The sequence below is a fragment of the Staurois parvus genome, unplaced genomic scaffold (assembly GCF_062004578.1).
Source record: "Staurois parvus isolate SC_StPar_1 unplaced genomic scaffold, SC_StPar_1.0 ptg000186l, whole genome shotgun sequence".
Classification (NCBI taxonomy): domain Eukaryota; kingdom Metazoa; phylum Chordata; class Amphibia; order Anura; family Ranidae; genus Staurois; species Staurois parvus.
The window spans coordinates 11,101,034-11,128,631 of NW_028317982.1; the positions used below are offsets into that span (position 1 = coordinate 11,101,034).

At 39.9% G+C, this 27,598-nt stretch overlaps 1 protein-coding gene across 5 annotated transcripts in view; it reads right to left on the reverse strand.

Moving 5' to 3' along the window:
* KCNIP4 (potassium voltage-gated channel interacting protein 4) overlaps nucleotides 1-27,598 on the reverse strand; it is an 892,326-nt gene that overhangs the window by 27,442 nt on the left and 837,286 nt on the right. For all 5 annotated transcript variants that reach the window (XM_089677479.1, XM_089677484.1, XM_089677483.1 and 2 more), the window contains 2 exons: nucleotides 14,684-14,753; nucleotides 4,472-4,542 (listed from right to left, as the gene is read on the reverse strand). In XM_089677479.1, the coding sequence (XP_089533605.1) occupies nucleotides 4,472-4,542; nucleotides 14,684-14,753 (141 nt within the window). The remainder of the gene's footprint in view (nucleotides 1-4,471; nucleotides 4,543-14,683; nucleotides 14,754-27,598) is intronic.

Genomic DNA, 27,598 nt, shown 5'->3' on the forward strand with positions numbered 1-27,598 from the left:
CAGGGACCTAAATGGATTATTACTCTAAAAATCAAAGTATTTATTTACTTAGAGAAATATTGGGATGTCATTGCTGACCCTCCTTCTATGGATGTTAGGAAGGTAAGAGTAGGTGCATAGTTGTTCTGGGACTGTGATGCAGATTAATGAAGGAAGAGAGTCAACATGTTGAGCACAGTCAAAAATTACCAGTTTCTCCAGCTGAGACTCTGGCTCCACCTCCCCCACGCTGTTCACTCTTCACAGAGATGGGACAATAGTAAAATGTAAGGGGTGGAACCAGGTTCTTTACCATTGGCACAGGTCAAGATTTACAAATAAGAGTTCCCCATAACCCTAGTGGAGCCCAGTACGGAAAACAAATTACCTGGAGGTGTATTATAGTCCTGAGAAAGTTTTCCTTCAGGCCTACACTGCACAGAGGGGGGAGAGAGAATCTGGAGCAGCTGTGCATGATTCCCAACCAGATTCTTCAACTTGTTCAGGCAAGCTTTCAAAATGAAGATAGAAGCAAATTGACTACCATGCAAAGTTGCTGGAGTAAATTCCCCTCAAATTGTCTCCCTGGGACCATTCTGTTAATTTAGAGCGCCACTTATTCTTAGGAAAGGAGAGATGATTCCCAAGAACTTCCTTATTAAAAAGAAATAAAATAAAGCTTAGCTTGTATAGATTATCCTTACTTTTTTGTCATTTTTTTCTCTGGAAACATGTGAGTGCAATATAAGTGTATCTACTTCGATTTAATAAACAGAATTACACTATATGGATGCCTTTCTCCATTCCTCATATGCACATATTCCACATTATGGCACCATGCCAGGATGATTGAGGATGACAAGCATCACTTAATTCAGGGGGACTACAAGATCCAGCATAACTCTACATGCCCCACCAAAAGCATGAATGACTATGTATCAATATAAGAGTCCATTACAGCTGGTGAGTTAGGGGGGCACACAAGCGGGGAGCACAGAGCACACATCACTTACTGGCTGTGAAAGAAGCACTTGAAATAATCAATTTCTCATTAAGGACTTTATTTTCACACTAAGGATTTTATTGGTTTATTGTATTCATGCATAATGGTTATTTAAGTTTATGCCATTTTTTATTATTGTATCGCAGAGTGGTGACCAATAAATTTACAGTATATAATTAGATACATATACTTTTTTTTTACTTTACACATTTTTGGATGTACCTGCTTTAAAGATTACAAATCAATGTGTTGCAGGTGAACCCATATTTGCACTTACTGGCTCTGGTTTCTTTACTGGATTAGTTTGCATGTTCTGTACTGGTAAGCTATCTACACAACAAACAAAGGCAACACTTCATCACTGACATGTCCACTAGTTTCCATGTCCACTAGTGTCCACAGTTTATGGAATAATTTTTTTTTTCAAATACTTATTTAAAAACAAAATTCAGACACAAGTGAATACATAGCTATTCATATTTATATGCAAGCCTGTATAATGTGCAATTTGAATAACTATTTGTATACGTGTTGAAGAGGAATGGGCTGGCAACCTATAATCTCACAAATAAGACCAATTTTAAGCAGTGGTGCATGTAAGAAACTTTATTTATAATGTCATACTGGAGAAACAGACAACTGTCGGTGTTGTGACAAGAAATGCAGATTTGTACCAGCAGAAAAGTCTCATTTGGTCTCCTTCCCCCCATGAGACATATTGACTTTCCTCTCTATTGATTGACACACACTATAGTTAAATTATCTGGTCAGAAATGAAATCTGGTTTACAGCAATGATGAGGATATTCAATATTTATATGAAATGCATTTCTGAAGATAGCATTCCAGAGTTTACAATATTTATAAATTATTAGGTTGATAAATGTGCTTTTGTATGACAGTTTTTCACATATACAAAATGTACAAATCTGCATAGTTGCCAAGACTGTAAAATAATTTACAGGGTCCTTTATTTTTTATACATTTAATATTAAATATTATAAGACTTTGAAAAAGTCTGTAATAAAAAAAAAAGTAAAAATTCTTACCAGTTCTGGGACCCGTGAATTTAATTAGTGGCGTCGTTATGGGGGTTCGGACTGTACTTGGGTGACCCCTTGCATGTCGAATGCAGAATCGGCAGTGGGGCACAGCGGGACGCAGGCTGGATTAACCCCTTGCATTCCAAATGTAGACTGGTTGGCTGGACACAGGCTCCTTTAGAGGCGGGGACGTCAGTTGGGGATGTATGTTACTCCAGCACCGACTGCATCATTTACAGGGGCCAGTTTGGGGTGCACACCGTGAATGTGCGCTACGGCCTGAAACTATTACATGGGGGGGGGGTTTCGGCATGTTTTACTGCACCAGGTAACACCAACCCTAGTGATGACACTGAATTTAATTTTCCTTTACTTGAAGAGTAACACTGAACCAGGGGCGGGCTGACCATTTGGAAACTCAGGCACTGCCCGAGGGCCCGGGGTCAGTAGGGGGCCCCATGGGATGCCCCTGGTACCTTTTTCATAGGCTTTGTAAGGGATTTCCAGCAAGACGAATTACGAATAGAAGTGCACATGCACATAGGAACGTCTGGAGAAGAGTGGTCCGTTATGCGCATGCACGCGCACGGCGAAGATTGGCGCCAGACGGGCTATTTAAAGAGTGTCTCTGCTCATGTTGCTGACTGGTCTTCAGCTCCCCCTGCTTGTTTCTGTGTGATTCCTTTGTTGCTGACCCGGCTTGTTCCTGACCTGACTCTGATTGCTCTCCTGATTGATACTGGTTCCTGACTTCGGCTCTGCTCCTGACCTTGGTTTTCCTTCAGATTCTGTACCGTGCTGCCCAACTGTTGATGACCCTGGCTATCCCTATGACACTGCTCCTGTCTCTTACCCTCGCTACCTGCCTTGCTCTGGTGCACGCCTGGCAATCTACAAGACCTGCTCTGCTTGTTACTACTGTGCCTGAATCAGAGGATCATCAGTCTTCCAAGGTCATCATCTGCAAGAGCTGCAAACAACAACTACTGGCGCTCTTGTCCCCCTGGTCCCTAGACTCCCTCTATTCCAACTCCAGTGGGGTCAGGGCTAGTGACACAAGTGAGGCCGACCTCGTCATTTCAGTCTCCCATCAGGTACGTAACAGGCTTTTTTGAGTTTGGGCAAGGACACAGGGGCCCCATGATCCCCTATTGCCAGGGGGCCCCATGAGTTGTCAGTCCACCCCTGCACTGAACAAAGCATCTTCCCCACAGAGCAGACTGATAGCAGCATGAGCCATTGGCTATATTAGCTATACGAGCCATTGGCTCCTGCTGCAGTCAATCAAACTTTGTGAAGAGTGTCTATGGATGCAGGCAGTGGGACTCAGGAGTGAGCCTGCACAAGTGCCCCCATAGGAAGCGGCTTCCTGTGGGGGCACTTGCTAAACAGTAGCGCCGTCGGGGAACCCAAGAAGAAGAGAATCGAGACTGCTCTGTGCAAAACCACTGCATAGAGCAGTTAAGTATGACATGTTTGTTATTTCATTTCAATTAAAAAAAAGCTTTACAATCACTTTAAGGGGAAAAACGTTTAGACTTTAGAAGTACTTTAAAGTACTATAAAAGTAAGAATTATCACCATTTTTTTTACATTATTCTGTTCCCCAGTAGGTTAATTAGCTCCTGTCTTAATTGGTCCTGGTATGTGTGTGTCTATGTGTTAGTATTTTCTGCATGCAGGTCTCAAGCCCATGCGGAGGGTTGAGGATATACTTGGTGACATATCTTGTAAAGAAATGTGCCAAGAAAATTCTATGGAAACAGCTCTCAAGCATATCAGAAACAGTGCCTAGAGAACTGGTCCTTAGAATCTCCAAGAGTTGGATATAACTGAATGGATATCAGACAAAGTAACCCTATCAGTGACAGTGTTTGCTATAAGACCTTTCTATGTTCTTCCAGATTCTAGTCTGTGGTATCTGAATGAGACAGAAAATAGAACTGGCTGCTTTGCATGTCACAAACCGTTATAGTTTTGGATACTTTGATATCCAGGGGAACGTGCCTATATTTTGTTTTCTGTGCTCACAATATTTTTCTTCTGCGCTCATCTCATTCACATCTCCTAACTGCCAAGATAGCTTTGCTAATCTGTACTTGCTTCTCTCTGCATAATGTATAACCCCTACCCCAATGCAAGTGCCTTTAACACAGGGGACAATTATCAAGTTCTATATCCTGTTTTTGGTGGTATGAGTCAGGGAAAAACTGTTCTTTCCCAGTATTGCAATAGGAGCTTTACCTGCTTTGGTATATGCAAGCTTAGTAGGCAGTCAGCATTATATAGTGGATGGGTTGGACACATTTTCAATGTGATATCTGTTATGTTGGCTACAAGTGTTCATTCTACACAATGATCTGCATTTTGTTCCTTCCAAACAACAATGAAGAGTAAAATAATAAACAAAAACAAGGATTGTACTATATGAACAGATTGCAACCTACCTCGAAACTCACAGATCCATTGTGGTCTGTGTCGAAAGCGTTAAATAGAAAGTGTGCATAATTTGAAACATCTGCAATTCAAAAGAACAGATTTATAATTAGAGGATCATTGGCATCATTAACATTTTAAAGTTAAGCTGTCTGGAAATAGCTATTCAGGAAATAAGCACTGTATTATGCAAATCAAAAGGGGGTTTTGCTATGCCCATGTGATCTTCTTTTTGGGGAAAAGGGGGTTCAGGAAAAGGTATGATCAGGCACCCTACCATTCCTGCTATTTTACATTGGTGTTCTGTCACTTAATGGGAGGGGAGGTATTAGGTGGTCATATTGACAGTCATTAATAGTCCAAATAACCGGCATAACTAACAGCGATCGGTTGACTACAAAAGTGGATATATAACTTTTTTTATATAAATTTTTTTTGGCAGATAAACCAGTTCATATATGTGTGTTTGTTATGAGTTTTTCCTAACTTTGTCTCTATCATCCATCCAGCAGTGCAACTTTCCAGCTGGTAGGCAGGTATAGGTCAACCTCCCTGCATAGGTATCACTGTCCGCAACCACCATGCAGGGAGAATGGAGGACCTCTGTACATGTCATCAGCTGATCAGCTGTCCAGTTGACCTCCTTGGCCTGCACCAGCTCATTGCATTTGGTACACATTTTGCAAGTGGTTAGGATAGAGAAGGGAACCTACTGGACAGAGAAAGTGTGCATAGCATAGGGAAAGGTTCCAGAGGATAAGGGAAGGTATAGGGACTGTTCATTATAGTTGCTGTGTTGAACCTTTTTGCCTCTAGTACCTCATTGCATACTGCCTGCTAGCTGCCTCCTGTGCAAGGTGCTGTTGGTCTTCGAGCATTGCTCTCCACAAGCACTGCATAACCATCTGTGAGTGTTTTTTGCCAGTTTGGAACCTTTACATAGACTCTGTTCCAGTGTGTTTGGAATATTTTTGACAATAAATGTTCTTGAAATCGCATGCCTCCGTGTGTTGTTCCTTCCCTCTTGCATGCCTACTACCCAGCCTCACTCCCGCCTACGAGCTTCCTTCTGAGAATTAGGTAAACTATTTTGCTGGAGGTAAATGATATTATTATGGCGCCTAGTGATATATGTAAAATAATAACAGTGTTATGTCCATACTGTGACAACAGTGGGGATTCTCAGCTGCTCCTAAAATGTGAAATAACACTTAACAGATAACAATTGTCAATAGGTAGGTGCTAAACCTAGAAACCGTGAACTAAAACAAAATATCATGATTGTATTAAATCATCAACAATATTGATAATGTTTTGCCTCCCAATGGTGTCTGAATCCATGTGAGTCCATATGGGTATTAAACCTGATAACAAACAAATGTGACCATCTTACTCAGACGCAGTGCCGTAAACCAAGAGTCCATGTGTCTTCACCACGTGCCAATAAAATTCAGTGAATTGCTCACTCACCAAACATATTTGACCCCGGTTAAGGCGGTCAAAACCGCATTTTGTTAGTATATGCAGAAAGGTCAGCCTCTTGCTATCCTAGGATATTACTCTCAATCATCGACATACCACAAGACATAGCCCCAAAGGAAGTAATCGAGTGATATCCAGTGAGCCCAAACAGTGGATGAATACTCTGTAGCAGGCTCTCCTAGCCTTTGAAGGAGTGTGGTCAAGCGGCTCAAATAAACCAGAGATTAAACCATTCTAAGTGCAGCTTTTAATATTGAGTGTAAGGTAAAATCTGAAATAAATGCACTCACATGTAAAGGTGCCTTGTTGGCCGACACCAGCGTGTACAGCCTATAATTGTCCTAAAATAACCAACTTGCGTTCTAAGCCTCGCTCTCGCTGGGCTGGGAGTGACGTCACCAGAGCCCAGAAATGACAGAATCACGCCTCGACGTACGTTTCGCCTGAAGGAGTCTTCAGGAAATCATTCCTGACTCAAGTCAAGGCTTCCTGAAGATGCCGCCAGGTGAAACGTATGTCGAAGCAAGATTCCATCATTTCCATCAGCTGTACATGCTGGTGTCGGCCAACAAGGCACCTTTACATGTCAGTGAATTTATTTCAGATTTTACCTTACACAATGACAATAATAAATGCTTCACTCAGAACGGTTTAATCTCTGGTTTATTTGAGCCTCTTGGCCACACTCCTTCAAAGGCTAGGAGAGCCTGCTACAGAGTATCCATTCACTGTTTGGGCTCACTGGATATTGCTCGATTACTTCCTTTGGGGCTATGTCCTGTGGTATGTCGATGATTGAGAGGAATATCCTAGGATAGCAAGAGGCTGACCTTTCTGCATATACTAACAAAATGCACTTTTGACCACCTTAACCAAGGTCAAATATGTTTGGTGAGTGAGCAATTCACTGAATTTTATTGGCACGTGGAGAAGACACATGGACTCTTGGTTCACGGCACTGTGTCTGAATAAGACGGTAACATTTGTTTGTTATCACGTTTAATACCCATATGGACTCACATGGATTCAGACACCATTGGGAGGCAAAACATTATCAATATTGTTGATGGTTTAATACTATTATGATATTTTGTTTTGCTTCACGGTTTCTAAGTTTAGCGCCTACCTATTCACAATTGTTAAACTATTTTGCTGGACCTAAAAAAACAATTTTACCATCCCAAAAGTATGAACTTTAAAAGACTGTTAATAGTCCTGAAGGTCTGCATTTGGAAAACGATGTTATGTAAAAATCACTCACTTACCCCTGCATTCTAACTTGAGCTGATTGTAGCCCTATTAGTGCACTTGCGACAGAAACAATTCAGTACCGTGATACTTTTTTTATTTGCACTAACGTACAATTTTGAGGACAAGCTTTCGGGGAGTGTCCCCTTCTTCAAGGAAACAGTACTGCTTGGACCTTGAAGAAGGGGACACTCCCCGAAAGGTTGTCCTCAAAATTGTATGTTAGTGCAAATAAAAAAAGTATCACGGACAGAACTGAATTGTTTCCCTGCATTCTAACAAATTAATTTAACTGCACAGACCATTAATAACCAGAAGATGGCAGCAGAGAGCACCTTTTAATAGTTGGAGACATCACAATGCATTTTCTGCACAAAGCCCAAATGTCAGCTCTCATGTATTATTTGCCTGTTGTCAGATTTATTGCAAAGAGGTTAAAATGACTCATGATCTTCATTAAGCTGGTAATTACAGTTTTTTCACACCATATAAAGTATAAATCTTTTTCTTTTGGAGAAATAATCCCACTTCAAAGTGTGACAGATCAAGGTAAACCTTTCACAAAGCTGGACAATTCAAAGTGCGCATATTGTGAAAAACAATTGCAAAATTTGGGGTTATCTTTAGGGAAAATGCAAAAAGATCAGTAGATCCACAGGATTTGTCAACTTAAATGTCCACTGTTGACAAAAAATAATAAATTCACATAAATTTGCAAATTAAAATATTCATTTATTATTATGTTGTATTATCTATTTATTATGTTGTATTGTTATTATTATTTTGCAGATGTTATTATTTTCCTCCAGCTCCTTGTCTGTGCCGAGGTATGGACTTTCAGTTAGAGAGCAGGAGGAAGTGTCAATGGACTATAGGTGCAGTGGTCAGCGCACATGTGGTCCATTGAGAACTACAAGCCTATCTGCTGCAGTGCTAGATGGGACTTGTAGTTCATCATTCACAGATCCCTGTGAATGAATGATGCAGCTGTCTGGGCAGAATCCCACACAGCTGTGTAAATTTTAAAAATGACAGCAGCTGTCAGGGGTAAAATCGGTTTGGAGTGGAGGGGGTCCCATTATATGCAATACCCTTAAATATGGGTGTAACATGGTGAAAAAGATGGATATAGCCTTAAAGCTCATCAGAAATCATGAGTTTTCCTGTTATCAAAAGTCAGATGCCACCATCACATTAAGCACATTAACTCTCTCCACCTTTTGCAAAAAAAAAAAAAAAATCGCACCTACAGTACATTGCATTTATTTTTTTTTTTTGCACTGCATCCTGCAAAGCATTGTAACTGCAATCAATGCAGTTAGAGGAGCAAAGGTCCTTCAGACTATTCTTCCAGCTGCAAGTCCAAAAGTACAGACCTTCAGTTGGGGGCTGGAGGAAGTATCAATATAAAAAAGAGCCTTTGTACAAGGGAACCCCTGTTAAAGGTAATTAACCAGTGTTAGTGGGGAAAAATGCCCCTTACATTAGTGGTAAGAATGCCTCGACTGGCATTTGCCATTGAACAGCAGAATTGGCAGGTCCGCCACTGGTGCCCTGTGCTTTTCACAATTGAGAGCAGGTTCACCCTGAGCACATGAAGCCATGGAGAACATTATGCTGTCTGTAATATCATTGACCGTGTTGGTGGTGGGTCAGTGATGGTCTTGGGAGGCATATCCATTGATGGATGCACAGACAACTACAGGCTAGACAATGGCACCCTGACTGCCATTTGGTATCGGGAAAAAATCCTGGTGCAGAGGGTCCTTCTGGTACACGATAATGCCTGGCCTCATGTGGCGAGAGTATACAGGCAGTTCTTGAAGGATGAAGGAATTGATACCATTGAATGGCCCCTATGTTCACCTGACCTAAATCCAATAGAACACCCCTGGGATATCATGTTTTGGTCCAACTGATGCCGTCAGGTTGCACCTCAGACTGTCCAGGAGCTCAGTGATGTCCCAGTACAGATCTGGGAGGAAATAACCCAGGATACCATCCTCATCTCATTAGGAGCATTCCCAGATGTTGTCATACATATATACAAGCACGTGGGGGCCATACAAACTACTGAGTACCATTTTGAGTTGCTGTAATGAAATTCAGCAAAATGGACTGCTGTATCATTTTTTCACTTTTATTTTTGGGGTCTCTTTGAGTTCAGTCCTCTGTAGGTTGATAATTTAATTTCCATCAAAGGATGGGGAACTCTTACATTCCCAACACATTACCCAGTCCATATCAGTATAGATATCCAGCTTGATATTTTTCCCCATTGAGATTTGATTTGATTCCTTTAATTTTTTTTTGCGCAGTGTATATACACCCTATATTGCCAAAAGTATTGGGACACCTGCCTTTACACGTACATGAACTTTAATGGCATCCCAGTCTTAGTTCGTAGGGTTCAATATGGAGTTGGTCCACCCTCTGCAGCTATAACAGCTTCAACTCTTCTGGGAAGGCTGTCCACAAGGTTTAGGAGTGTGTCTATGGGAAGGTTTCACCATTCTTCTAGAAGCGCATTTGTGAGCTCAGGCATTGATTTCGGATGAGAAGGCCTGGCTCACAGTCTTTGCTCTATTTCATCCCAAAGGTGTTCTACTGGGTTGAGGTCAGGACTCTGTGCAGGCCAGTCAAGCTCCTCCACCCCAAATTCACTCATCCATGTCTTTATGGACCTTGCTCTGTGAACTAGTGCACAGTCATGTTGGAACAGGAAGGGGCCATTGCCAAACTGTTCCCACAAAAGTGGGAGCATGAAATTGTCCAAAATGTCTTGGTATAATGACGCCTTAAGAGTTATCATTACTGTAACTAAGGGACCAAGCCCAACCCCTGAAAAACAACCCCGCACCATAATCACCCCTTTACTAAGCTATACACTTGGCACAATGCAGTCAGGCAAGTACCGTTCTCCTGCCAACCACCAAACCCAGACACGTCCATCGGATTGCCAGACAGAGAAGCGTCACTCCAGAGAACATGTCTCCACTGCTCTAGAGTCTGGTGGCAGCGTGCTTTACACCATTGCATCCAACGTTTTGCATTGCACTTGGTGATGTAAGGCTTGGTTGCAGCTGCTCAGCCATGGAAACCCATTCCATGAAGCTCTCTACGCACCGTTGTGCTAATCTGAAGGCCACACGAAGTTTGGAGGTCTTTAGCTATTGACTCTGGTCGTTGGTGACTTCTGTGCACTGTGTACTTCAGAATGCGCTGACCCCGCTCTGTCATTTTACGTGGCCTACCACTTTGTGGCTGAATTGCTGTTGTTCCCAGTTGCTTCCACTTTGTTATAATACCACTAATGTTTGTAGAAGCAGTCTGCATGCCTAGATGCTTGATTTTACACACCTGTGGCCATGGAGGTTATTGGAACACCTGAATCCAATGATTTGGAGGGGTATCCCAATACCTTTGGCAACATAGTGTGTGTGTATATACAGTTGTGTTCAAAATAATAGCAGTGTGTTGAAAAAAGTGAATAAAGCTCAAAATCCTTCTAATAGCTTTTATTTCTATACACACAAATGCATTGGGAACACTACACATTCTATTCCAAATCAAAACATGAAGAAAAATATATCAAATTTGTGTTGTTCCTCTAAACAAATTGAAGAAAAGTGAATATTAGACGGTTCAAAAAAATAGCAGTGTTTGTATTCTTCTTTACAAACTCAAACATTCACTATATAAACTGAAAAATGTTTGAAGATTTTGCTTTCCTTTGAATCACTTAATATTTAGTTGTATAAGCACTGTTTCTGAGAACTGCTGTACATCTGTGTTGCATGGAGTCACCCAACTTCTGGCACCTGTGAACAGGTATTCCAGCCCAGGATGATTGGACTACATTCCACAGTTCTTCTCTATTTCTTGGTTTTGCCTCAGAAACTGCATTTTTGATGTCACCTCACAAGTTTTCTATTGGATTAAGATCCGGGGGGTTGGGCTGGCCACTCCATAACGTCAATCTTGTTGGTCTGGAACCAAGCTGTTGCACGTTTACTGGTGTGTTTGGGGTCGTTGTCTTATTGGAACACCCATTTCAAGGGCATTTCCTCTTCAGCATAAGGCAGCATGACCTCTTCAAGTATTCTGATGTATTCAAACTGATCCATGATCCCTGGTATGCGATAAACAGGTCCAACACCGTAGTATGAGAAACATCCCCATATCATGATGCTTGCGCAACCATGCTTCACTGTCTTCACAGTGTACTGTGGCTTGAATTCAGTGTTTGGGGGTCGTCTGACAAACTGTCTCTGGCCACTAGACCCAAAAAGAACAATCTTACTTTCATCAGTCCACAAAATGTTGCGCCATTTCTCTTTAGGCCAGTCAATGTCCTCTTTGGCAAATTGTAACCTCTTCAGCACATGTCTTTTTTTCAACAGTGGGACTTTGCGGGGGCTTCTTGCCGATAGCTTGGCTTCACATAGGCGTCTTCTAATTGTAACAGTACTCACAGGTAACTTTACACCTTCTTTGATCTTCCTGGAGCTGATTGTTGGCTGAGTCCTTGCCATTTTGGCTATTCTTCTATCCATTCGAATGGTAGTTTTTCGCTTTCTTCCACGTCTTTCAGATTTTGGTTGCCATTTTAAAGCATTTGCGATCATTTTAGCTGAGCAGCCTATCATTTCCTGCACTTCTTTATATGTTTTCCCCTATCCAATCAACCTTTTAATCAAGGTACGCTGTTCTTCTGAACAATGTCTGGAACGACCCATTTTCCTCAGAATTTCAGAGAGAAATGCACTTTAACCTGCATGTACAACATTTGCTGCCTTCCTTCCTTAAATAAGGGCAATAATTGCCACCTGTTTTTCAAAGAATGAATGACCTCACTAATAGAACTCCACACTGCTATTATTTTGAACATGCCCCTTTCACTTAGTGATTCAATTACACAGAATCAGCAGCATGCATGTCATGACTGTTGGGTCTGTTGGATTTCTATTACTCTACTATACCTGCTAGTAAATTATTTGCCATGTAGAAATATAATTTCTACCAAAAACAGTGATTGATCAGGATAGTGATGTCTGACTGCTATTATTTTGAACACAACTGTACATATATATAGAAGCTCACATTTTCTGATATATTTAATATATTTGTGCATAAATACATACACAGTATATACGAGGGGCATTCAAGTCAAACCGGGACTTTTAATTTTACAGGTATAAAAAGGGATGCTAGCGTGGCTGTACTACACGCAGTAGTAAGTGGCAAGTGTTTCCTATTACTGATAGGCGGTGCATATGTCACGGGCCAAACTGTTAATCAAGATGGCAGACAACAGTGTTAGTGAGTGCATGGAACAGCGTGTGGTGATGAAGTTTCTTATGAATGAAGGCAGATATCTATAGAAGACTTCAAACACAGTTCAGAGATGAGATGCTCAGCCGCAATAAGACATTTGAATGGTGTAAACGTTTCAAAGATGGCTGTACATCCATCAGTGACAATCCTAGCCATGGTGGTTCCCAACTCACAGCAGTCATTCCTGTGAATATTCAGCGCATGGGACGCCTAATCCTGGATAAGCGACACGTAACCTATCGTGAAATTGCAGGAAGAGTGAAGAGACAAATCTGTCTGTGAGAACGGTGAACACAATGATGACGAAGTGAAGGAGGCTGTCCTAGGATGATTCAGGTGTTGTGACAAAACTTTCAATGCTGAAGCTTAACAGGCATTAGTTAAACGCTGGGATAAGTGTTTAAATGTCGAAAAATAAATGCAATGTCTACTCCTTGAAATTTGTTCTTTTATTATACGTACTCAAAAGTCCCAGTTTGATTTAAATGCCCTGTATATATATATATATATATATATATATATATATATATACACATATACACACACACACACACACACACACACACACACACACACAGTTGTGCTCAAAAGTTTGCATTCCCTGGCAGAAATCGTGACATTTTGGCATTGATATTGAAAATAGGACTCATAATGCCAACAAAACTGTCTTTTATTTAAGGATGGTGATCATATGAAGCCATTTATTATCACATAGTTGTGTGGATCCTTTTTAAATCATAATGAGGAAAGAAATCACCCAAATGGCCCTGATCAAAAGTTTAAAAAAATGGAATGTTTGGCCTTGGTACAAACACTCAAGGTGGCACACTCAGGCTAAAATGGCAATTAAAGGTTAATTTCCCACATCTGTGGCTTTTTAAATTGCAATTAGTATCTGTGTATAAATAGTCCGTGAGTTTATTAGCTTTCACGTGGATGCACTGAGCAGCCTAGATACAGAGCCATGGGGAGTAGAAAAGAACTGTCAAAAGACCTGCATAACAAGGTAATGGAATTTTATAAAGATATCCAAAGTCTTGAATATGCCAGTCAGTATTGTTCATTCACTTATTAAGAGGTGTCAGGTAAACCAAGAAAGATTGCAGCCACAACTGCCAGAAGAATTGTTCAGGATACAAAGAAAAACCCACAGGTAACCTCAGGCTATTCTGTAAAAAGTCAATGTGGTTGTTTCAGGAGCCCAATACAACGATAACAAAAATGAGCTGCATGGTCGAGTTGCCAGAATGAAGTCTTTACTGCGCCATTCCACAAAAAAGCAAGGCCATAATATGCCCAAACACTTGACATGCATCACTGGGCTGTTGTAGATATATATATATATCCCGAAAGTAATGCAAACCTGACATTTTATTAACTTACATCATTTTTTTCATAGAATTTTTTCAAAGAAGCTTATAGAGTTGGGTTAAAAAATGGCACAAATGCATTGTTTGTGATGGAGATTGTTGAGTAGCAGCTTTGTATAGAGGAAGAGTTACTCTAACAACATGTGAAATTTGAATGATGTAAGTTAATAAAAAGGTTATGCAGATTTTTGCAATACTTTACATTACTTTCAGTAGGACCCTCATATATCCCCATTTCTACTGCATAGTACAGGTTAGTGATTAAAAGGGCTGGTATGTCTGAAGTTCCTCTGAAGTTCCTGCATTATTCTTTAATAGGAGTGAAGATTTATGCTCTCTGTGCTGTAACTGTCTTTTGTTGCTTGTACATATACAATCGCCTGAAACTTGAATTTGTCGATGAGTTATGCTTTAGGTTATATGCTGGCAACACATTTTCAGTTTTATTTACTGGCCTCATAAAATGTAATAACATTTATTGTAAACCCGATGATAGTTTATGTATGAAAATTATTACATTTTCCCTTAAGAAAACCCGAGAATGCAGAAAGCACATTATAGAATATTTGCGATGAACGCTGCTAATATTGTTAACGCTGAACATCTGTTGTGTTCATTTATTTACATATCTCTAGTATGGATGACACCGTAGCAGACAGGCTGCTGTCTCCGATGTGCTCTTAGCTACGGAACTGACTAACAGCCTCTTTTGTACGCTGGAAGAACAGAGGATGACTATTAACTGACGAGCTGCCAGCACCATGTTAGTGCACGTGGGAAACTTACCTCCCTGTGGGAAGAATTGCGCGTAGATTTCTTTAAAGGTGTCTTCATTAACAATCCCACTGGGACATTCCTGGGGGAAGACAGAGGCAAATTTAAAGTGAAAAACCTCCATTGTATATACATTGTGAAGTAAAAGTTGCAACAATTTTAGAAATTTTAGAACTCAAAAAGGTGTGAGATTGGCAAAGATTTCCTAAATGTATACTGTGTATGAGTTTAGATAACGTTTGCTATGACATACACCCAACCATGAATTTTGGAACGTTGCAGAATACAGAACAATTAAGTCATGACTTGTTCACACCTAAAAATATGAATGAAAACATACTTAACTATATCTGAGCCCCACACATTGAACACACTATTTAAAATGATTGTAAACCTATTTTTTTTTCAAAACAACAAACATGTTATACTTACCTGCTCTGTGAAATGGTTTTGCACAGAGCAGCCTGAATCCTCCTTTTCTGGGGTCCCCTACTGATGCTCCTGGCTTCCCCCCCCCCCCCAAGTGCCCCCATAGCAAAGTAGCTTGCTATGGGGCACTTGTGCATGATTGTTCCCCAGCTCCACTCTTTGTGACACACAAAGCGCAGCTCGTCTCTGCCCCCAGTTCTCTGCCAATGGCTCCCACTGCTGCCTCTCCATCCTGTGAGCAGAGAGAGAGCTGACAGTGCCACTGCTCTTGTGCACATTGCTGGATCGAGATTGGACTCAGATAAGTATAAAGGGGGAGGGGTGCATACAGAAGGTTTTTTTACCTTAATGTAGAGAATGCATTAAGGAGAAAAAAAACCTTCTGTTTTTAGAACCACTATAATTAATTTTATTACTTGAAGCAAACTCACCCATCCCTCCATGCCTCCATGCTTTATTTTGTTGACAGACCAATTTGAAAAACACCCCCTAGCATTTCTAGCCACAGCCACCTTGAGTAAGGGCAGATGATTCATGTAGCATTTACTTCATGTAATCTCTCTACCCTTAGCTCAGGCATGCAGGCAGGAGGGTGAGCTCATCTGAGAAAACCCCTCCTACCCTCCGACTCCTCCAGATGAAAACAAAAAATGCCCAAGAAGACTCTTGGGATGTATGACATCATTTTAGCCTAGGCCAGAAATCAGGAAGCAACTGAAGAACTGTAAAAAAGGGTTTAAAATAAGTAAATATATTAGACTATCTTGTCACTAATGCTAGTAGCATGAGAGTTAAAAATAGTCAATGTTAATTGAGAGAGTGAAGTTCCGCTTTAAGTGTTAACACATACCGCCAAAAAAAAACACTCAAGGGGAAATATACAAAAGTATTCATTTTTATTAATACAAAAAAGGGTTAAAATGAGTTTCTGTTGATTGAGAGAGTTTAGTTCTGCTTTAGGCTCCATGCACACCAACATTTTTTAAAGGATAAGTTCACCTTTGGAACATGTTCCATGTTCCACCCGTTTTTATATATATATATATTTCCAGCTCTAATATTAGTATGATTCATAGCCCCCAAGTCCCCAATAGAATCTAACATAGTTGGTGTTTTATATTTTTTTTAATTATTATTATTATTATGGCAGTGGTGTGGTGATGTGCTTGTGGTCCTTGCATACCATAATGGCTACTCCAACCAAGGGGTGATATTTCTCCCTGCATGCTGAGACACTGTAGAATATTTACCATGGCTATGTAAGTTTTGTATTTAAAATTTAATTTGTTCCCGTGTAAACAATATGAAAAATTCTGTAAATTTGATTGCAAATTATTGTTTATGTTCCATAGTGGTATATTTTTCCTGAAGAAGATAAATGTTCTAATAAACATTTGAAACGTGTACGTGTTGGATCCCTGGCTGAATAAATCTACAATCAAATTGAGATGATTGTATGACAGAAATCAGCTATAGGGGATACCACTGGACTTTTGTTGTATTATATTGCATTGTTAAAACTCAATAAGCAATCTTAATAGCCCCCCAGTGTGCTTTGGAACACTATATGTTTTTTGGACACTGGTATAATTCCTTGTTATAAAAACCTTTTGTATAAATAAACGTTGCTTTTTAAAGAAATACGTCTTGTGTGTTAGAAGGTTACCTTCGAAGTCCCACTATGAGTGAAAAAATTATTTAGTGTTGTACAAATAGGGATGGTGGCAACCACACCCTGAGTTACACTAAATCATTTATATCAGGGGTTGATTTACTAAAACTGTTGAGTGCAAAATCTGGTGCAGCTCTGCACAGAAACCAATCAGCTTCCAGTTTTTTTTGTCAACGCTTAATTGTAAAAACTGCAGTTAGAAGCTGATAAGCTGCTTTGCACAACTGCACCAGATTTTGCACTCTCCAGTTTTAGTAAATCAATGTCCCAATGGTGTTAATATGTGTATATGCAGGTTTTCCACCCTCCGTGTACATGATGATTCTCCACCCTCCTCAAGGCATAAAAGACCAAACTAAACTAACCAAAACTAAGGAAAAATAAGTTTGGGTTAGACCTACACTTTACAGACACATTTTTAATGGTGTCAGACGCTGGAGTGTGCATTAGCTGCACTTGCATTGCCAGGGATACATATTGGTTATATTTAGTGATTTGGCAAACTCTCATTTTAGAACATTTGTATTCTTCTGTAGAGAACTGCTTTCCAGTTTGTATGCTTTGCTTTTGTATTGCACACTGCCCTCACTGTGCACCATGGCACTAATAATGTTTTGATTATGTATTTGCATTCTTTCGGGTCCTGATAAGAAATTAGCCTGTTTATCTAATGCCCCTTGTTACCATACAAGTGCAATTGTAATATGAATGTGAATGTACAGCGCTGAGCGAACCATTGGCGCTTTATAAATACTGTATAATAATAATAATAATACCTACATAAGAATGTGTATAAAAGACTTCAGTTCCATTGAATAAACAGAACAGTGTCTGTTCCCTACTGCAATACTTATTAATTTGGAACCATTGACCAATATGAGGATAAGCGTTGCCTATCTATAAAATTTCAGAATAAAGTCATTTGCATTTGACAAGGAATGTCTTGGACAGTCATTGTACAAATGTTTTAAACAACTTATTTTACATGTGTATACTGTTTTCTAATAATCATTCTCTGTCAAATAAATGTTATTCCAAAAATTTTACTCGTAGTTTTTGATCCTACATTCTCTGTAATTGGTATGACATTTTACAGTAGGACAGAATTCTAGGCTGACTCTTTGGATATCCAGACTTTCCAATTCAGCAAACACAATTAAGTACTGGGTGAACATTTAATGAGTTTGCTCTACACAAAGTCTGCCATGTATCGGATCAGACAGGAAGTTTTAGGCATTTTTTTAAAATTATATATCAAACAGAAAACATGAAATCTGCAGATTTTAATATTTGGATGGATTAGGCAAGTACAATTTTTCAGCCTACCAGTTAACATTTCAGTCTGATAAAGGATTATTTTAAGTGTTAGGTGAAGATTTGAGTGATAATTTTAAACCCAATCACTAAAAGCTCAAATAAGCTACAGTATAACACAGGGGTGTCAAACTCAATTTCATCGTGTGCCACATAAGAATTATGGTTGCCCTCAAAGGGTCATAGAATTGTATTATTCTCATAATATAAGCAAATGTTTAGAGCACCCCCCTTACATCAGATGTGGAAATCTCAGTCCCTGTCAGGAGCCTTGTGCCCCGGGGAATCAGGGTAGAGGTCCTACACCCCTAAGTGCACTTTTTTGTGTTTTGCACTTGCATGTTTTTTGTTCACTTACAGTTTTTTTTGTTTTTTCGCACCTCCGCACGAAAAAAATACATAAATAAATATCCCTCTGTCCCTCATTCTTACCCAGTCGCACCTTTGTTGTTGTCTGATTAAAAGAGAACTATAAAAAAATATAATTTAACTGTCCAAACTGGTATACTACTTAAAGCAGAGCTCCACCCAAAAAGGGGAAGTTCCACGTTAATCCTTTGTCCCACGCACCCCATTAAGGATTGGCACCTTTGGGGAGTGGGTACCCAAATTTGACAGGTACCCACTCCCACTGCGATCGTCTAGGCGATCGGAAGCGGAAGTTGTTCTCCCCCCTCTCTCCCTGTAGTCCTCTGGGACACGTGACAGGTCCCAAAAGACTACGGGACCATTCACAAAGCACAGCGCTTCTTGCGCATGTGCAGTGGGCACCCAGCTGTGAAGCCGCAAGCTGTCACAGCGAGGTGCCCACACTGAAGATTCTAGCACCAGGGAGAGAAGATGGCCGATGAAACTAGTGGTAATGAAGACACCGTTTGACGGAGGGACAGGTACGTGTCTGTGTTTTAAAAGTCAGCTGCTACAGTTTTTGTAGCTGCTGACTTTTTTTTTTTTTATTTTTAGGTGGAACTCCACTTTAAAAGAATCTATGTATAAAATAGGTTTTTGTTTTGCGGATGTGGCAAACATCCACACATTTAGAACAAAAAAAAACACAGTCTGTTCTTGCATTTACTTTGATATATGTAGCGCTTTCAGCACCCCCTAGTGGCCATAATGCATTTTTGTTCCTGATTAAAGTATTTATGGGAAAAAATGCATTATGGCCAATAGGTGGGGCTAACAATGTAGACAGTACATATATTAGGAAAAAGTATGAGGATTTTCATTCTAAATGTGCGGATGTTTGTCACGTTGACACAAAAAATGTTTTATAAATAAACCACTAAGCCTTTCAGCCAACCTTTAAATTATAGCATTTGTTGCTTTTACAAGCCATTCAGCTATTGATGATGTGCCAAATATTTGGCTCACCGAAGACTGATTTATAAAATGTGACAAATAATTGTTTAAAGTGGTTGTAAAGGTAGAAGGTTTTTTAACCTTAATGCATTCTATGCAGTACAGCCCCCTCCTTATAGTTACCTGAGCCCGAAATTGATCCAGCTCTGTGCCAAGAGCAGGATCACGCTTTTTCTCTCCCTCCTCATATGCTCAGAGACAGCAGAGGGAACCAAAGGCTCCTGCTGCTATCAATCACAGCCAATGTGGAGGGAACAGAGGGTGGGGCCAAGCTGTGCTCTGTGTGTCAATGAACACACAAAGCCGGGCTCAGGATTGAGCCTGCATGAGTGTCCCCATAGGTGATCTGTGCACAAAGCAGTTAAGTATGACATTTTTGTTATTTAAAAAAAACAAAAGTTTTTCCCTTTGAAATTATTTTAACCACTAGGGGACCGCCCACAGTACATTTACTGCGGCAAAGCGGCCCCTGTAGGAAAAACAACATTTATAAACGTCATCCTGTTTACATGGTAGGGGGCGCGCACAAGGCGAGCGACCACCGTGCCAGAGGCACCGATCGCGGCCGCGGGTGTCAATCACCGGGTCCTGGACGGTGATTACGCGCCGGGTCCCGGAGATTGCTGGCAAACACTGACACGGAGCACAGCTGCATTGTTTTCAATGCAGCTCTGCTCCCTGTCAATTTCTAGCACACTGTTCAAGAGAGCAGAGCTTAGCTTTCTGGGACAGTGTATTTCTGTGAAGAACACACCCCCCCGCCCACTAGTAAAACACTCCCCTCACACAGTTAACCCTTTGATTACCTAAAAATGTTAACCCCTTCCTTCCCAGTGCCATTAGTACAGTGTCAGTGCTTTATTTTGCACTGATCACTGTATTGGTGTCACTGGGGATGTCAGTGACCCCAAGTCAGTTCCCCCCCAGTGTCAGAATGTCCGCCGCAGTCCCACAATAAGTCGCTGATCGCCGCTATTATTAGTATACAAAAAAAAAATCCAGTATCTATACAGCCATTTGTAAACGCTATAACTTTCACGTAAACCAATTAATTTACACGTATTGGGATTTTTTTTAGCAAAGACATGGAGCAGAATACATTTTGGCATAAATTTATGATGAAATTTGATTCTTACATTTTTTTACTGGACATGTTTTATAGCAAAAATCCAAAATATTGTTTTTTTTCTCAAAATTGTCATTTTGTTTTTTTATAGCGCAAAACATAAAAAACGCACAGGCGATCAAATTCCACCGAAAGAAAGCCGAATTCATGGAAAAAAGGATTTAAATTTCATCATGGTGCAGCGTTGCATGACTGCGCAATTGTCAGTTAAAGTGACGCAGCACCATAACACAAACCGCTTATGTAACTGCTTCCTGACCGCCCTATAGCATAAATACTGCTACAGGGTGGCACAGGTGCACAAAATCACATATATATACGTGATTCGCACTCCATTGGTTTTCACGCCCCTCCCAGATACCGTCAGATTGCCTGTCAGTACACCAGTCATCACATTTAACCCATTGATGCCAGGAAGACGCTCATGCACAATAAACCTCTATTGCTAGTATAGTGTTTGAATGGATCAATATCTCTGATCAGATCAGCACTATACCAGCGTTCACATTAGTATAGCATCCCCAAAAATGCAGCATTAGCGAGATCAGCCCCGGCACCTGCCAGCACCTGCGTTTAGCCCCTATGCTTACCCCCCCCTTCTCCCCCAGCAAGTGCAGTGTCAGTAGGTCACTGTCACTTGATACTTTGCACACAAAACAGCAATGTTCGCAGAATCAGGCCTGATCTTTGTTAGCACTTGCCGGTAAATTTTGATGACTCTCATATGCAGCAGAGTGCCAGTACTAGTGCCGTGCTACCTTTTGGTGAACTGGCGAGTATTAGTGGCCTCGTACATCCTGGTCTTTCACATACCTCTTAGATTGTAAGCTACAAGGGGCAGGGCCCTCCAAACCCTCTTGTATTGAACTGTATTGTTCTGTATTGTCTCCTGTTATATTGTTCAGCGCTAAGCAAACTGTTGGCGCCATATAAATCCGGTATAATAATAATACCAGCACTGCAGTATGACTTAGCGATGTGGCGAGTTTCCGAATTTAAATTTTTTTTTGGACCTAACCCTCAACATGGGCATTACTAAAAAAAATGAATTGCGGTTGTATTGGTCCGCAGACCCAATTCATCATATGCCGTGTTCCCTGCTGCCATGGCCAGGCAAAGATATGAGAGTATAATGTGTTTTATGCATTTCAATGACAATACACTCTGTTGTCCTCGGGGTGTCCCTGAATTTGACCGGCTCCACAAAATTCAGCCCCTGACAAATCACCTTAACCAAAAGTTTGCAGATGTCTATACTCCCCAGCAAAAAATCTGCGTTGATAAGTCCCTCATTCATTTTTCTGGCTGCCTTGCATTCAGACAATTTCTCCCCAGCAAGCGTGCCAGATATAGAAGACCTGTGAGAGGACAACAGCCTATACTTATAAGCTTCAGATTTTTGAGTAAAAAGATAGTCACGTGGATCCCCCCGGATGCCCAGACTACATGGGGAGTAGTGGCAAGATAGTTTGGGACTTGGTGTCATCCTTTTTCCATATGGGGTACCACTTACACATGGACAATTTTTATTCAAGAGTGCCACTATTTAGACATTTGTACAATCTTGGAACTGGTGCATGTGGCACCGTGTGACCTAATGTGTGCCCACCATTAGAAGTGGGTGGATGCAGGGCGATATATTCTAATGGTAGGCATACCACACACTTTTTCTGGCAGAGATTTCTTCTCTTTTTTTCATTCAGTCTACAGGCTGCATACAAAAAAAAAAGAACATAGCATATACAGTGATACCTAGGTTTACGTAATTTTTAGTTTACAAATGAAAATCCATTGAAAATAATGCCTCGGTTTACAAATTTTTTACAATTTTTTTTCACAATATGAAGTGTATGTCAGTGCTGATTTTTAAATGCAATTGCCGTCTTTTTTTTTTCTTCACTATAGCTCACAACATTAGCTGCCAGTTTCCCTGGAGCTAACGGATACTTTGTATCTTTTTAATTGGCAGCAATTCTTTTGCATTCAGCTGTCAGTGGGGAACCCCGCTGACAGCTGAAACATTAACACATGGTTGTCACTACTAAAATACAGCATGAGTTAATAAAATAACTTAGTAGCGTTTACTGTTTTTCTGACCTTCGGAACGGATTAATTGGTTTTCAATGCATTCATATGGGAAACAGCGTTAAGGTTTCCGAATTTTTCGCTATACAAAATGTCCTACAGAATGAATTAAATTCGTAAAGCAAGGTACTGGTACATCACTGGATTTGAATGGTTATACCAGGATGATGCCTACAGCTGCAGGCATCATCCTGGTATCGTTTTTTTTATCGGCTTTCATGTGAAAGCAATCCTAGTGGCTAATTAGCTGCAGGATTGCTTTTACAAGCAGCGGGAGACGATTCCTCCGCCCCCACTGCCATCCACGGCCTTCTCGGGCAGTCCCGTGCATCGGGGGGACCTGAGAATGCAGCCCATGTTTCTGCCAGCTGACCATAGAGCTGATTGGATACCAGAATGGTGCCAATCATCTCTATAGCCTAAGAAATCTGAAGCTACGAGCATTTCATCACTTCAGTTTCACAGGACATAAGCAGCGCCATTTGTAAATTGGGAAAGCATCTGATCACACCGATCTTGGTTTGATTAGATAATGTAAGGGCAGAAGAGATATCTAGAGTCTGATAGAACCCAGATTTCTCAAAAAAGAATATATGACAATGCCCATTGAAGTTATAGGGGATATTTGCATTCCCTGTGATAGCATTAAAAATGATAAAAAAAAATTAAGGGGACAGTGTAAAAATAAATAAAAAAATCAAAATAACTGAAAAAAAAAGTATCCTCACCCCCCCCCCCCCACGCACGTGCGCATCTGCGTCCGTGAGCGTTGACCCTGTGCCAGTATGGAAACAGCGGTTGCATGTGAGGTATCGCCACAAATGTCAGATCAAGGGCAGTACTTCTAACACTAGACCTCCTCTGTAAATCTAAAATGGTAGCTTGTAAAGGCTTTTAAAACGTTGCCTATGGATATTTAAAACATATGCAGTTTGTCGCCATTGCACGGGGCATGCACAGTTTTAAAGCATGTCATGTTTGGTATCTATTTGCTCAGCATACCATCATCATTTAAATTTTACCAAATAATTTGCCATTTTGTGTTTTTGTGCATTAAAAGTAAAAAAAAATATATATTTTTTTTTAAATTGCATTTGAAAAATTGTTGCACAAGTACTATGTGACATAAAAAATTGCAGCACCCACCATTTTAATCACTGGGGTGTTTGCTTTTAAAAAAAATATATAATGTTTGGAGTTTAAATTAATTTCCTAGGAAAAAAATACTGATTTTTTATGTGAACAAAAAGTGTCAGAAAAGGCTTGGTCTTCAGGTGGTTAGAAGAGTGAGTGGTGTGTGGCATAAACTTCTAGAGCTGGGCATAAAATGCACCCACCCCCCAAAACAACCCATTTTTGGAAAGTAGACACCCCAAACTATTTGCTGAGAGGCATGTTGAATCAATACAAGAATTTATTTTTTTACCACAAGTTTTTGGAATATGACAAAAAAAAATTTTTTTTTTTTACACAAAATTGTCACTTAAATGATTTATTGCTCACACATGCCATGGGTATATGTGGAGTTACTCCCCAAAATACATTCTGCTACTTCTCCTGAGTATGAGGGTACCACATATGAGAGACGTTTTGGCAGTCTAGCCAAGTACAGGACCCCAAAATCCAATAAGCACCATCAGGCTTTTAAAGGGCTTTATTTCCGCATTATACTTCCTGACTACCTATCACAGTTTCAGAGGCCCTGAAATGCCAGGATAGCACCAAACCCTCACATATGACCACTTTTTGGAAAGTAGAAACCCCAATAAATTTGCTCAGAAATATTGTGAGTATTTTGCAGATGTCGTTTGTTGCCACAAGTTTTTGAAATTTGAAGAAAAAAAACAAAAACATATTTTTTCTTTTCTTTTTTTATATTTCAAAACCTTATGAGAAAAAATGAGATCTGAAAAATACTCACCATGCCTCTTTTTAATACCTTGGGGTGTCTACTTTCCAAAAAGTGGCAATTTGGGGGGGTTTGGTGCTATCCTGGCATTTCAGGGCCTTCGAAACTGTGATAGGTAGTGAGGAAGTGAAATGAGGAAGTTACGCACCTTCAGGCTTTCAAAGTGGTCATTCAGGCTCCTGTATGTGGCTAGGCTCCCAAAAAGTCTCACACATGTGGTACCCCCATACTTGGTAGAAGTAGCAGAATGTATTTTGGGGTGTAATTCCACATATACCCATGGCTTGTGTAAGAAATATATCATGTAAATGACAACTTTGTGTAAAAAAAAAAGTTTTTGTCATTTTCCAGAAACTTGTGGAAAAAAATAAATCTTCCATGGACTCAATTTGCCTCTCAGCAGATAGCTTAGGGTGTCTACTTTCTGAAAAGGAGTCATTTGGGGGTGTTTGTACTATCCTGGTATTTTAGCACCTCAAGAAATGTGATGGGCAGTCAGAAAATAAAAGCTGTGTAAATTCCATTATCTATACCATAGTTTGTAGATGCTATAACTTTCGCACAAAGCAATAAATGTACACTTACTGGGATTTTTTAACCAAAAACATGTAGCAGAATACATTTTGGCCTAAATTTATGATGAGATTTAATTTTTTGGATATTTTTTATGGCAGAAATGAGAAAATATTGTTTTTTTTTTTTTTTTCTCAACACTTTTTTTGTTTATAGCGCCAAAAAAAAGCGCATAGGTAATAAAATACCACCAAAAGAAAGCTCTATTTTTGTGAAAAAAAGACATACATTTAATTTATGTACTGTATTGCATGACCACGCAATTGTCAGTTAAACTAGTTCAGCGCTGTATAGCAAAAAAAAAATATGGCGTAAATTGCAGTATCTATACCATAGTTTATAGATGGTATAACTTTCACACAAAGCAATCAATATACACTTGTTGGAATTTTTTTTTACCAAAAACATGTATCAGAATACATTTTGGCCTAAAGTTATAACTAACTTTGAGTTTACTATATATTTTTAATAGCTGAAAGTAAAAAATATTGTTTTTCTTCAAAATTTGCAGACTTTTTTTTATTATAGCGCGAAAAATAAAAAGCGCACAGGTGATCAAATACAGCCAAAAGAAAGCTCTATTTGTGTGAAAAAAGGACATAAATTTAGTTTGGGTATAGCATTGCATGACCGCGCAATTATCAGTTGAACTAGTGCAGGGCCAAGTAGCAAAAAGAGACCTGGTCATTAAGGGGGGTAAATCCTCTAGAGCAGTGGTTCTCAACCTTCCTAATGCCGTGACCCTTTAATACAGTTCCTCATGTTGTGGTGACCCCCAACCATAAAATTATTTACCCAGTAATTATAATTCATGAGTGTTGTTTTACCTCCAATACTGCTGCTTTCAACACAGTAGCTGCTTTTAACAGAGTAGCTGCTTTCAACACAGCAGCTGCTTTCTACACAGTAGCTGCTCTTTACACATCGGAAATATGTGTTTTCTAATGGTCTTAGGGGACCCCAGTGAAAGGGTCGTTCGACCCGCAAAGGGGTCGCAACCCACAGGTTGAGAACCACTGCTCTAGAGGGCAAGTGGTTAAGGTAAAGGATTTGAAGGGGAAGTTGGTCCAAATGTTAAAAATCCCAAAGCGCATAGACATCACACAATCTGCTCCATAAAAATGATTTGTCATAAAATGATAGTTAATGTTTGGTGCAATGTAGGTGTGCTCTGTGCCTAATAAACTACACACACTGAAACATAATAGTTTGTGTGAAATATAATGCACCACAATCAGATGTGCCGTCTGATCAATCATAGTGCAATCATAGTTTATTGGACCCATTACATTATAACATAGACAGTACAGTAGACATATTCTCAGTAAGCCCCTATACCCACTCCACTCGCTCTCTTCTCATCTTCTCCGACTTGTAAAACCCATCTCATTAACCTAGAAGCTAGCTAACCACTATGTTTGCCCTATGAATTAGTGACTATTTAACATTTACTAAATGTGCTAAGATTGTAGCATTTACTGCTAATAAATAAATGCATCTTCGCTTTTCTTTCTTACAACCTACAACCTGCTAGTCACCTTAGCTGCTGAACAAAAGGAATAATCTCAAATTTCTGAAAATTTTTAATGAGATTTGCTGAACGTCATGCAATCTCATAGAAGATACTGCACCACTCACATTTATTGCAGGTGAAACATGCCCCGCAGACAATGCCATGTATGTCATGTTTTAAGATCCATCTAATTTAAATCCTTACTGCAAAGTCAGCGTTTGAACAGTTCATTTCTTCATATTTAGGTTCCTGTACAAAGGTTCTTGCTGATTCTAATAACATTTCTGAAGATATTAGGTATTATGTTCTCTAGTGTATACTGCTATTTCACTTGTCATCAGAATTCCTGTCCTGTGTGATATCCCATACTCTCTGTGTTCTGCCTCCAGCAGGGGAATATATTATGCCCCTCCAACCTGCAATATCAAAATTTAACCACTAGATGGAGCTGGTAATAAAGTTACTGTTTTAAAGAAACTAGAGACTAGTTAATAAAAATTTATCATAATTATTAAAGGAAAGAGATGCATCTTGGGAGCTCAGACTCCTTCTTAGAGACTGAGAGAGAAGGAGCCAGTTATCAGAGCACACGTTGGAATAAAGCTTGCATCTCTTTGCATCCCCTAAAGGCAGCATTGCTGGGAGGCTTGGACTTTCTTTTATCTATAGCCTAACTATACATTGTGTTTTCTGTTCTTATATTGATTATATGTTCTTCTTATCCATTTTTTCTTAATAGTTTCACCCCACCTTGTTTTGCTAATAAAGCTTCAAGATTACACTGGCTTATTGCAGAATAGGAGGGTTTAGCTGCATGTTGAGCTACACACAGGGAAACGTGTAGTGAGGACAGAACACTTCTGTATAAAATGACTCACACTTGCACTGGCATACTATGTATAAACCCAATCAATAAAATCCCACATGATCTTTAAAGTGGAAGT